This window comes from Anticarsia gemmatalis, chromosome Z, assembly GCF_050436995.1.
Source record: "Anticarsia gemmatalis isolate Benzon Research Colony breed Stoneville strain chromosome Z, ilAntGemm2 primary, whole genome shotgun sequence".
Lineage (NCBI taxonomy): Eukaryota > Metazoa > Arthropoda > Insecta > Lepidoptera > Erebidae > Anticarsia > Anticarsia gemmatalis.
Window position 1 is genome coordinate 9742205 of NC_134776.1, and position 13869 is coordinate 9756073.

The window sequence follows — 13869 nt, forward strand, 5'->3', positions numbered from 1 at the left end:
TTGGAAATTCTTATTTCTATTTTGTATTGTTTTTATTCAGTTGGAAGATTTTCGTTCTTTTTAATATCTAAAGCAATACAAAAAAATAATAGCAAATTATTACTTACCTCGCACACAGAACTGTTGGTATATTCAATATACTCACGAATTATATTCAGTAGCTAACCCCACCATCGCCCTATGTTTAGAGTATATCCTGTCTTCCAGGTCGATGGTGGTGGACCCTATGAGCTCATCTGGCGGCAATGTATCGTAATCGTACAGAGACACTGTTAGGAGGTAATCTTCGGGCATCATACACCGAAACTCGTACATTCTGAAATAAATAAAATTCACGTTCTTCAACTATTGCTACTTGCATAAATATATTATAAGTAATTATAGGATTAAGAAATGACGAGCATGGATTTTATCACGCCTTGAAATTGAAGATTGACTTGCGTATTAGATATGTAAAATATAAAATTATATATAAAATTATGATCATAATTTTGAACGATATTTGACCCGTAACGGGAATGGAACCAGTTCACAAAGCAATCGGACACACTAACACAACAGCGGCAATAAAATTAAAAACACTGTGATAATGAAATTTGTTTTTTTTTTATTTAGTAAGAGTAATTGTCAAAAATCGCTGATATCCTTCAAATTTCGTATGACAAGATGTATGAATGTAAAAGAAGGAAAGTTTAGAAGGCTTGCAAAAAATGGCGTGCTTTGGTCTCAGCCTACCGCTATGAGATCGAGGCGGGATTTTATGTACCTATGTGTGTAAAGTATATTGAAAAAATTACAACTAACTTGCCGAAAACAGGATTCAGGGTGTTCTTGACATGACTTTTTCTATCACCAATCTGCTTGTTACCGTAGTTGATTGCCAGGTAAGGGTCCAACTTGTCAGTGAACCCTTTAGATACTAAATTCACCGCTTTTATAATGTACACTCGAACCAAGAATTTATTTGGCTCGTTGGTTGGGTAGTCGTTGAAATAACTGGAAATAAAGAGCATTACATACAAACGTTAAATATTTTTTGCCGATATTCCCGCCAAGAAGCTGTTTGTGAAGTACACAAGCACCTACTGTGTTCAGAGTGAAACTCTCGACAATCAGTGAAACGGTGATAAATAAATCCTACTAATATTATAAATGCGAAAGTTTATTAGCATGTATGGATATTCATTACTTTTTAACGCAAATATTTCTCCGATTACGATGAAATTTGGTGTGTAGTAGCTGAAGACCCAGAATAACACATATGCTATTTACCTCAGAGTTCCAGAGGGCTCGGGACTTACACGGTAAGGGGATTCCTCGTGGACGAAGTCGCGAGTGGTCTCTAGTATTTAATCATATTAAATCACACGCGACAACGATGACGACGCGAATAATTCACTAACATAGAACTGCACAGAGGTATAATTTTACTCAGATTGTCCTTTTTAACATGCAAAATTCATATTTGTTAGGTTGCAATCAATTAGGACACGTGTGTCGCGTGCACGAACTACACATCCGTCGCGCCCTCTAACTCACAAAATGAATTGCACACTCGCAGCGTGCTTATGAAATGAACGGGTCGTGCCCGCTATACATACGTACTTACGTTAAAAATACAGTAAATTCTAAGCTGTTTGGATGCAAAATTACCTACATTAAACGTTACTATGAGCAGTGATATTGATGATGATAAATGACATTTTATTTACCAAAATAAAATCTTCTTTGAAAAAAATGGTATTGAAATACAAAACGTTAGCGATTTACCCATAATTAAGCTCCACACCATTGCATGTAACAGCAACAGTATCCGCTGGTGGCGGCCACTTGTATATAGCAATTCCAGCCTTCAGGAATCCGCAGTACAACTGTTCATCCTTCTCCGGAATCCCGGTCTTGTTACCATTGTACAACTTCAATGTGGCACACCAGTCTTTAAACTTGGAAAATTCTAGCTGACTTTCTAATTCGCCGGGGTACAGCTGAAATAAAATAAAATATATAATCAGTAATGGATAAAAGCTTACAGCAAAAGAATCTGGCTGTATTACGTTAAGTTTCACGCTTAAGCAATTAAGTAAGTTATTTATATTTTCTTGGCAGTAAAACTCATTTCGTTCGAACAAAGTTCCAGAATGACTAGAAACATACTCGTAGTTAAAAACACCCGAAACGTCCCAAAACTTTGTGCGATGTTTTGCTTTTCGTTAATTATTGTAGATGCTCTGACCTTTTTGAAAGGCAAAACCGATAAGATCTAGGTATGTATATTTTTCTAGAGTGTCGCCTCTCGGAGTTAGAAATCAGTTAGGCCTTGAGATTATGATACACGTTTTCATATAGTTACTTCCACACAGTACATATATATCGGTTTACATTGATTCATTATCTCTTTATAATGAAACCATCTGAGCATATCTTTCTGAATACTTGTCTCTACATTTTTCAATCAAATTCAAAACGATTATTACTACGCTTTACCTTACACAAGCAGAACCAATATAGATAATGTATTTAAATTGAACTTACAGTTATTTTGTCTTCTTCGTCAATACTATCATCGTACTCCACCTAAAACATAACACAAAATTGTGAGCTTAACACTGAAACCTGTATCTATACGAAGTTGCATTAAGCAACGTCTCCTCCCGGAATTAGGGATGAGTTTAGCCTTGAATATGATACTCTAATTAGTGCCACTTAATTTTTGAAGAACTAAGAAATGCGAGAATTCCTCCTGATGTTATCCTTCTTAATTACTACAATAAAATTGTAACTATTATGTTGCTTTAGGAGTAGGACATACGAGCACTTAAATCAAATTGTCATAATTACAGTATACGGCTGGATCACGAGATCTGAAGAGCTAAATCTGGACTGGGTTAAGACGGTAGTCTGGGCTCTTTAAAATTTTGGTACATTTGTGTATAATTACAATGCGACTAGTCTAATGAGATAATATTAACTGTTAATTACGAATCGTTGCTGCATTGTACAGTCCAGAACGTTGAGTAGTTTACAACAAGCGTGATGTTTTAATGGGAATAAATACCTCTAAAGAAGAAAAATATCTGGTCCACCAATCTTTGGAGTCAACCACTTCTGTGTAATTATTGATGGCATTCAAAGATTTTTCTTCTGCAGACGTAGGGAGAAGTGCAAATTCTTCTTCATTTTGAACTGCAGAGCAGAAGATCTTCTTCCATTTGGATTTGTTACAAAGTGGTACACTTCTCTCCGTTAACTTTGTATGTATATATTTCGGATTAGGTACGGATAGGTTTTTCTTAACGAACAATACTTGATTTACTGTAAAATAAATATATTTTGACAATTATGCTCAAAGTAAATAATATTTATTTACTGGACACTTCAATAAAACTTGGTCACTTCGGGAGTATTAAGTTACTGGATGATAAAATACCTAAATAGGTTTTAAGTGGGAACAGTCGAATAGTCTACTTATAAAACATTTAATAATTGTCGTTGTTTGAAACACAGGAAGCAACAAACCTTGATAAAAATTTGAGGCAGTTATAGAAACACTTCTCAGAGACGCCTCTCTCTCGACCTTTGGTATCCAGGTCACCACGTATTTATTAGGATTCTTCACAATATTTGTACCCAGAAATAAAGTTCTTCCAAAAGTACTACTATCGTAAAGCCTTATGCTTAAAGGTGGATAATAAATTTCGTTTAACGAAGCTTGAAAAGTCTGAGACGATCGTCCATTTGGAAAATTGCAATTAGGTTTTCTGTCTGAGACGACGTCCGATTTGATCGTTAGGTCGTCTATCTCAAGGACGACACATGGTTTTCTTGACGTAGTGACGTCCCGTAGCCCCCACCAGTATATGTCTACCCTGTACAATGTGAAACAAAACGCACGTGTTAATACTACCTGGCTTGCAGTTCGCATATGATCCGAAACATATTATTATCTAAAGCGAGCAATTTGCACCTACATCTGACCACGGGTTATTTATTATTATTTACTACAGGCGGAAACAGACCGGGCTCATCTGTTTAGCATATGATTAACATATTGTAGAAACTCTGAAATTTAGTTCTTTTTGTCAAACCCTAAACGTATCATTAGTACGCCCAATGGTAAACAAAGCCATCACTGTCTAGTTCGAAGTGTCTTAATTGTCTTGTGCAGGTTTCTTCGCGGCGCACCTGCTGAGTGTTAATACTGCCCAATCATTTTGTCATCTAAATTATGATGGACCTCAACCGCGCTTCTTCTTTTTAACTCTTTGTAAGACTTAACCGTTGAAGGCTTTATGAAACTATGTGATATTCTACTCCTACTTAAAACTGCCGTTTTTCAAGATCCTACTAAGTTTAAAAAAGGCATCTATGGTCATAGAATATAATTTAATACATTAGCTTAGGACAGTAAAAACCATTACTTGTAAGTTGCAGATTTTGGTATGAGATGTGGTGGCAGCGGTTCCACTTCTAGTGGATCAGGGGCGGCATTATTTGAGTCACAAATAATGGCTTCGTCAGTAGAAGAATAAACCGTGCTTTTCAGTATCGTTTCTGGTATCTGGAAAATAATAGAATTATTTTTAATCACACTAGATGAAATCAGCACACCATATTTTCTCCTTCCAAGCGATTCCAATGGAATACCTTCACAAACAGTGAATATATTGGTCTTCTTTCATTTCCTAAAACTTTTCATTTAAAATGGGATGCTCCTAGTCTTCTAAGTCGTGTTCTAAGTGATGTAAATCACACATATTATTATCTTAATTGTCATGCAATGATTTACTCGTGTTCTTATCCAGCCCTCTTCAAGACTTTAATTCCTCACACATATTGTCACTATGGTAAACCAATATGACATTTATTCGAATCCAATGATGTTCAATCTAGATATATAGGGTGTCCGGTGGCAGAATTTGGATTTCAAAATCAGATAATAAGAAAACTACAAAATATTTATTTTTATTTCAATGACAATAATAAAGCAGGGAAGTGCGGGTTTTATTTCTTAAAAATTATGTCGTCCAAATGTTGACCGTTACGACGGACACACCCTTGGAATCGTGCTTCAGTATTCCGCGCCACTCGCTGGAGAAGAGACGTCGGGATGCCATTCACCTCGCGAACGATATTTTCTTTTAATGCTGAGATGGTCGGCGGGGCTGACCTTTACTTTTGAGGTACCCCCACAGAAAAAAGTCCATCGGAGTAAGATCTGGCGACCTGGTGGGGTGTGGGGTGGGGGTACCTCAAGAGTAAAGTTTATGAAACAGCCCCGACCATCTCAGCATTAAAAGAAAATATCGTTCGCGAGGTGAATGGCATCCCGACGTCTCTTCTCCAGCGAGTGGCGCGGAATACTGAAGCACGATTCCAAGAGTGTGTCCGTCGTAACGGTCAACATTTGGACGACATAATTTTTAAGAAATAAAACCCGCACTTCTCTGCTTTATTATTGTCATTGAAATAAAAGTAAATATTTTGTAGTTTTCTTATTATCTGATTTTGAAATCCAAATTCTGCCACCGGACACCCTATATTACAACTCAAAGAAGACTGACTGATATAGTGATCTATTAACGCACAGCCCAAACCACTGGACGGATCGGGCTGAAATTTGGCGCGCAGGTAGATGTTATGACGTACCTAGGCATCCGCCAAGAAAGGATTTTGATCAATTCTACCCACAAGGTAATAAAGTAGGGGATGAAAGTATGCATGAAAATTCTGTCCTTAGTCACAATCCACGCGGACGATTCGGGGGTAAAAGCTACTATAGGTAATTCGATTCAATAAACTGTCAAATGAACGAAGCAATTACCTGTACTATCTGAGTAGACATGAGGAGCTGTCCCGTATATTCCACCCCCCTGTGTATATCGTACCACTTCAACTTGGGAGCATGCTCATACCCTTCTCTATCATCCACTATGGGCTGAACTTCACAACGACCCACGAGCTCTTGTTTACCCTGTAAAATGATTTAAAAAACGATTTAAAAACAGAATGATGACTATTACAAATACTTACAATTATTACAGTTACTAGTAAGTAATGCACTAACTGTACAAACTCATAGTAAGTTACTAAGTATTAATTTCCCATATTATTTTATTTTATTTGTTCACAATAGAAAATAAATTGTAACGAATTAGTAAAATGAATTTCCAGTACGACTACAAAACTATTAAACAACACTTGCAATAGTCGTATATAAGTAAATTTCAATTCAACTTATTATTACAAAGTTAATTTGAAATACATCATTTCCCGCCTTACAAACGACAACAAGCTTTAAACTTGCCACTCACTTGAAAATAATTTTCCTGTCCCGAAGCTAGGAAGGAAAATGTATTTACACAAAACTTACAGACTTTAACACAGTTTTATTCTCCAACAGCAGAAATATAAAACATTTGTTTGATAAATATACGTTTAGTACTGGAAAACGTAAACAATCACCGTGTTTCACATAAAATCAAAATGTTTTATTGCTTACACTGAGTATTTTAACAGGTTGGTAATAAGTACTAAACGATAAAACTCGTTTTGCGCACAATGTTTCACCCCGACAAGTGATTTATTTTTGTCTATTGCCAACATTACAGGGGTGAAAGCAAAGTGAAGCTAGCTACTCTACGGTACAGATCACGCGTCATAAAATTGAATGACGATCGGCAGTGCCTGTGCATTTTTAAGTTATTTATTGTAAACAATTGTCTGTTAGGCTTTTTCATAAGGTTTTATTAATTATTAATCTTGAATGAGTTTTTTTGTACCATACGAGTGTTTTATAAATTGTATCAGTGAATTAAATTGAACAATGAATCAAATACAAGCGTGCGTTAATTGTGGTATTGCAATAAAGGAACGAGTATGTCGCCAATTAGTATCGACACTGCCACCGGATATGTATGATCTCTTAAGCCAATGGATATATTTGCAGGTAAAGTTTGTTCTGATACGAAATATAATTATTGTAGTATATTAAATGTTGAGCGTACCGTCTTTGTACATCTAATTGATTACTAATGTAAAATTTGATAATATCTATCAACAGTTAACACTTAATAAATTATATTTAATAATTAATTTAATAAAGCTTGTATGTATGCATTAGCATAATTTTCTCCTCACGCGGAGTTTCGCAAAAGTTCCGAGTTTTGAGCCGTGTAGATCTCTATGTGCATACATTTGTAACATCTAAGAAGATTATTTCCGATTTTCACACTATAGTTTACCATTATTTATGATTTAGGCAGGATTAAATACCCACGCTAAATCGATATTAGGCAAACGAATCCAATGTAATCCAGTCATGCGCAATTTTTTTATCGATTATACGTTTAATTTTACGCAAATATATAATTGAAATATTATAATAGATATTATTATTTTCTGTTTTAGGCACCACAATCAAGTTATATCTGTGGATCTTGCTATAACATGCTAATACACTGTCTTGAAACCAACACAAGTGGGAGACAATTCGGGCATAAGTTCGTGTGTTACGGGTGTGGAAAATCTGTTGCGGCTGGGAGAAGACACAGAATAACGGAAGATAGCCCTGACGCAATAGTTGCGTCAACGTGGCATAATCATGTAAGTCAATTATGTCCCTACTACATAACATAATATTATCATTGTAATACATCATCTGTCCTACTTATAAACGTCGCGTAAGCTTGTACACTCATAAACAGTTTAAAAATTTATTGAAAGTATATAATTTTGTTCATTGTTATACTAATCGTAGCTTTCACGGCGATTATTAGTAAGACATAATATATTATATACTTTTATAAAATATAACAATTTTATGTAAAGTGCCGAAGCTAATTCTTCTGAATATTTTTTGACAGATGAGGCCTAAGATGTACTTATGCCACTGCTGCCACGTGAGAGCTCGGAGAACATCAAATAGAGAGGATATAATTGATAACTATCGAAACTATCAACAAAACATAGAGAATATTCATGAGCATGATTTTGAACCAGAACCAGCTTCTGAACTAACGCTACCACTAGCACCGGCACCAATACAAGAACAGGGACTGGCACAAGCATCAGCGGGGCATGTGCCCGTGTTAGCACAGGCGCCAACGCCTACATTGGCTCTGGCGCTGATGCTGGCGATGTCACTAATATTGACGCCAGCGCCAGCCTCAGAGCAGACATCAGTGCCAGCATCAGAGCCAGCACCAACGCCAACATCACTGCCAACACCAGCGCAAGCGTCAGCGCCAGCATCAGCGCCAGCAATTGCGCCAGCATCAGCGCCAGCATCAGCGCCAGCATCAGCGCCAGCATCAGCGCCAGCATCAGCGCCAGCATCAGCGCCAGCATCAGCGCCAGCATCAGCACAAGAGCCAGCACCAGATCCAGCGTCACGGCCAGATCCAGCGACACGGCCAGATCCAGCGTCACCGCCTGCATCACCGTCAGCGCTAGCTACAGTGTTATCGCCTACACCAGCTTCAGTGCCATCACCAGCGCCTGAACCAATGCGAACACCAACGCCTGAATACATGCTAGTACCAACGCCTGAACCAATCGTAGTATCAACGCCTGAACCAATGCCAGCAGCAGAACCAGTGCCTCAACGTGCCTTTAGAAATAGGCCTGGTGCTGCCACAAGCCATGTACTACGGTATAAACGGTGCGCTAACACTTCGAGGAGGTGTGTGTTTGACGGGTGTCTGCAAAGAGCTGGACGTATAATACCAAATAAAACTAAAATAGCATTGTTTAAACGATACGAATTGTTTGTACCATCGTGTGCCCGAGTGTGTGATGTACACTTGATGTCAAATACATGGCAGGTGTTGTTAGCAAACCAAAGTCTTACTCATTCTTTTACTGTATCTCATACCGAAAATCTCATCGATCTGCTTACTGTTGACCACCACCCCATAATTACTGATTTTGACAACTTAAGTGATATGCCTAGTGAGATGGTGTCAAGTTGGACAGGGCGTACTCCACAGGAATTTATGGAATTATATAACAGCATACCTCTACAGAATGTTATACCTAGAAGATCAAAGAGTGCTCTGGCCATGCTCCTAACAAAGTACCACACCGGTGATTCTGATTTAAGGCTAAGTAAGTTATTTAAGGTGTCCAAAGCCGATTTACAATTAAAAATGGCTAAAGTTAGACGATGTCTAACTGAACACTTTGTGCCTCAACACCTTGGTGTTGGTCATATAACACGTCAACAGGTAGCAGAACGGAACACATTAATTCCCAACAAATTGTTTGGCAATCCAGATGCAGATCCAACAAATAGGTGGGCTATCGTTCTTTGTAACCGTGGCCTATTGTTTGTCCAAAGAAGCTCTAATTTAAAATATTTTGGAAGGACACACAATGTTAACAAAGCAAGGAATTTAGTGCAGCCATTTCTTATTGTGTGTTGTGATGGTTATATAATAGATTTGATTGGCCCATTTGCCGCAAAGAAAACCAATAGTAAAATATTGAATCATTTATTGACGAATAACGGGATATTGCACGAATATTTTCGTGCAAACGATGTATTTATTTTAGACCGTAGTTTTAGGGATTCCGTTTCTAACTTAGAATCTCTTGGTTTAAGGGTTCATATGCCCGAAGCTAGAAAAAGGGACCGTAGTTTAAATACACTACAAGATAATAAACGCAGATGCATTTCCCTTTGTAGATGGGTGGTTAACACGGTCACAGGAAGATTCCAACGTGATTTTAAATTATTCAGAAATGTATTTTTTAATACAGCTTCTGGACATATGATGGAAGACTATAGAATAGCAGCTGCTCTTACCAACAAATTCCACAAAGTAATTGAAAATCCTCCAAATGCAGAAATAATAGTTGAACGAGTGTTGGCCCGATTACACGTTCCTAATTATTTAGGACTATTTATACGAAACAATCCTTCGATACGAAGAAATGCTAGATTTACTGCAATAAATACAAATCCGAGAGATCTCACGCGTTTCCCTCGTTTGAGCCTCGGCGACCTAAGATTGATCTCCTTAGGCTCACTACAACAAAAAACAGCAAATTCGTACTACGGCGAACATTTAAAACATAATGGTACGCATAAAGTTGAGATAGGCGTAGAACAGGTGTTAGCTGATACTACATTAGTTAGCCAGCTTGGAGGCAATCAACCAGTGTTACTGATGGGCCGAATTAGGCCAAGGTACAATTCGGGAAGAATTTTTTATATTTTCATAGCGTATGACGATCGTCCCACCTTTGAAGTTCAACCTATCGATGCAATATTAGGCTATTGTTGCAATTGCATTGTTGGAAACCGTACTGTTGGCTGTTGTTCCCATTTAATGACCTTCTTCTGGTATTTAGGATGGGCCCGACATCAAGCAGCCGTTGTTCCACCAGCCCAAAATTTAGATGCTATTCTAGTAAATTTACCACCGGGATAGAGTTAATAAAATAAATAATTTACGAATGTTAAACTATTTTTTTTTTCAATTTATTTTTAACTATTTTATACATGCGATTGGACAGGAAATCTGATTGAATATTTTATTATATAACATAATTATAGCATGTGGGCGTAGTGTGTACAATCAAAATAAATAATATTTTATCTTTCTCTTTTAGTCGGTGAAAGACTACCAAACGTGCACCCATCCACACAGTTATTTGCATGAATGTAAGAAAGCCTATCATAATTGTTTCGATTAATTTGAATGTAAAATCACTCTCGTAGCAGTCGTAACTTAATCAACCGTCATCGGGAAACGTAGGTACGGTTTGAATAAAATAAGTTGCACACCGGCTTAAGAACTTTTATAATTCCATTTACTCAGTTAGGCATATCAACGGTTTGGCCCATTTTGGCAATATTAACCTCTAACACGACTCTCATATCTTTCATACTGAGTAGATTAAGAAAAACTAGATAAGCTGCTTAAATTGTTGATAAGTACACTTATTTATAATTATAAGGTTATTGTGACTCATGATTCGTAGAATTTAAGAACTGTCAAATTCTTTGTAACATATGGCATATCATACGATATTAATTTTAATGTCTGTCCGTTACTTGAGTAAAACAGTACAGATCATAATGTACAGGGAGATGAGTAACCAGGGCAAACATTAATTATAGACAAAGTCCCAGGCCCCTTCGTAGATGGGAAGGAGCGGTAAGATGTTGTTGTTCCGATTGCCATAAGCTCCAATTATAGCCGTTACGGGGATTACACGCCCTAACATATCTTAACTTTTGACAACCGTCAGCTTTGAAATAGCGGGAAATGGTGGTTTACAGTGTATTTTGTGTCAAATAAAATTAGATTAAGCCAAAATATTATTCAATTTATACAACTTGTAGTTACTAGTCGTTAAGCTTAGCAAGCATCATCGCTAGTAATATCTGCCACAACAACACAATTAATAAAACTTTGAATATATCTACCGCTAAGTTGCTGTCGTATACTTCAACAAGTATCGGCGGAGGACTATTCTCCACGCGTTCTTTAGTTGCAGATATTAGCTTGTGAACCTTTAACACTTGGTTCCAGATGGGTGTCATGGTTTTTGGTTTTACCTGCAATAATAACATCAGTAAGTTAAATCAGTTCACGATTGATCTGATAGATTTAAGCACTTTTCTGGTAGCAGCATTTATTAGAAATAATTGAAACACTGCTTTCAGATTATGATCAGGCGGGAGTAAGACTTAAAGATATAACGTTATAAAAATATCCTTTGTTATGATGACAAGATGCAACCAACTGATGAATAAAATAAGTACTTATGGACCCAAAGATATGTAGGAACTTACTTTTGTATCTCTCAATGCGTTTAAAGTGTTCATTCTTACAAATGTATGTAAATTACTCTGTCGCTCAATATTTGCACTTAGTTTTGCTCTATATATGAAAGCGCGACTTTCTACCATCTGAAATCATAATAAGTAGATTAAGTTTTATCTATCCTTCATTTTGTAAACTTTTCACTACTTTGTATGTAGCGTAAGTATGTTTGTAATGAATCGTGTCAAAGAGCACTTGACCGATTTTAAAATATTTCACCATTTGAATGTTGCATATAGTAAACTGATGAATAAATAATATAGGTGAACTAATATACAGATTAATATAGGCTATTCTAATGCAAGATATAAATAATGACGTTAATGAGTGATGGAAAGACCGAAATTTTACAATAAAGTATAGATTCCTCACTTTGAAAGAGACTTGTTAGGAGCAGCACAAGTTTTAATGTCGCTCAAATATTATTTGATAGTGTAGCCTTCTAAGATAAAATCTGTTTGTTTATGACCAAGAAAAGATTTACGTGCTCGTCATTACTTTAGTATTTTAGCACGAAAAATAAATTACATATATAAAACTAAAATATCAATAAAATTAAGACCACATATTAACATTTAACGTTTTAAAAAATCAAAATAAGTACAAAATTTTAGGTTTATATCTCAGTACTTTTGGACAAACATTTTTTTAGATAAGATTACTCTGATAGATAACAATACCCGATTAATTGTGTTTTTAATAAAGGTTTCAACTGTTTCGTATATTTTGAAAATTACGTATGTGTTATACGTATGAGGTACGTCAAAAGAATTAACTACAATAGTTATTCTATTTAAACTTAAGAAAATATTTGATGAAATATGTAATGCTGACTATTTTTGACGATCAATGCTATCTGTAATATTAATAAAAGTGTATGAATTTTAATCAATTTTTATTATATCTCTAACCCCCACGTCAATGATTTTTAACGAAATCAGTGACCCGATTTCTGATGAGCTTCCCTAGCGTCACTTCCAAGAGAATGTGAGATGCTCGCTCTCGCTAGGCACTGAGAATAATGGTGAACGTCAAGTGACATTTACAATACTTTAAGAAACATCCGTGTATGGTCTTCAGAGGCATGACATCGAAAGTATTAAGTAGATAATATATATTATTATTTCCTCGTATTTATATGACTGACAAGTAATAGACATTATTATAAAAACGAAGTATGCCAATTTTCTCACCAAAGTAGTTGTCTTGAGACATATTTCAAAATCCTTGACCTTCAGTTTATAACCTTTTGGCAAGTATGGCTCAAATGCGTGCATCTGCCTATATAAACCCATCCAAATAATCAGTTCTATTTTACCGGCTATACAGAAACAACTACTGGGTAAACCAGTTATGTGCTTCGAGCATTTTAATGGCTGCAATAGGTATAGTAATATGTTAACATTAACGAAAAAAAACGAGACAAGGCGTCCATAGCCAGTTGTGCTCACCGGTCGGTGAACCATCTGTGGGTTAAGCAACCCTTGGCGCAGTTATTCTACAGATGGGTGACCGCATAGTGGTATTTGAACTGGGCGTCTCCGTGCTTCGGAGGGCACGTAAAAAGTCGGTTCCGGTTGTTGTCACTTAAGATAACAGTTGTTAAGCCACGTCAAAGGCCTTAGGGCGGCTTAAACAACTTTGACACTAGGTTGACCACTAACTATACGATAAGAAGAAGAACGAAAAAAACAAGAAGACAATACTGGAGTATCGACAGCTAATCCGACTGAGAATAGCGTTTGGTTTGTATTTTGAGCCAACAAAATTTATTCTAAGGATCTCTGTCTAGAAATTCCCAGTGATCGTCCAGAACCAGAAGTTGGCTTGAATAACGTTTTATTATAAATCATATACTACTTTATCATCTTAAACGACCTAAGAATTCTGCTCAATAAACGCGTTGCGTTATTGCATACTGGTTCATCCTGGCACAATTACAAAAAGTTTACCGTGTAATAAAACATGTAAGTCCGAGTGTTATTTGCGTCCCGGCCGGCAGGCCCGGTGCAACAAATATGATCGATCGATAGAG

At 36.6% G+C, this 13869-nt stretch overlaps 2 protein-coding genes across 2 annotated transcripts in view; one reads left to right on the forward strand and one right to left on the reverse strand.

Moving 5' to 3' along the window:
* LOC142986686 (otoferlin-like) overlaps positions 1-13869 on the reverse strand; it is a 58408-nt gene that overhangs the window by 5055 nt on the left and 39484 nt on the right. Inside the window, exons 14-23 of the mRNA XM_076135269.1 lie at positions 13028-13210; positions 11804-11920; positions 11435-11566; positions 5822-5971; positions 4419-4558; positions 3517-3866; positions 3056-3312; positions 1771-1985; positions 805-996; positions 146-316 (exon numbers count right to left, since the gene is read on the reverse strand). Coding sequence (XP_075991384.1) covers positions 146-316; positions 805-996; positions 1771-1985; positions 3056-3312; positions 3517-3866; positions 4419-4558; positions 5822-5971; positions 11435-11566; positions 11804-11920; positions 13028-13210 — 1907 coding nt within the window. The remainder of the gene's footprint in view (positions 1-145; positions 317-804; positions 997-1770; positions 1986-3055; positions 3313-3516; positions 3867-4418; positions 4559-5821; positions 5972-11434; positions 11567-11803; positions 11921-13027; positions 13211-13869) is intronic.
* Positions 6748-10401, forward strand: LOC142986525 (uncharacterized). Its single transcript, XM_076135045.1, has 4 exons — positions 6748-6946; positions 7408-7602; positions 7863-8642; positions 10354-10401. The coding sequence occupies exons 1-4, from the start codon at positions 6824-6826 to the stop codon at positions 10399-10401; spliced, it is 1146 nt and encodes a 381-aa protein (XP_075991160.1). The 5' UTR covers positions 6748-6823.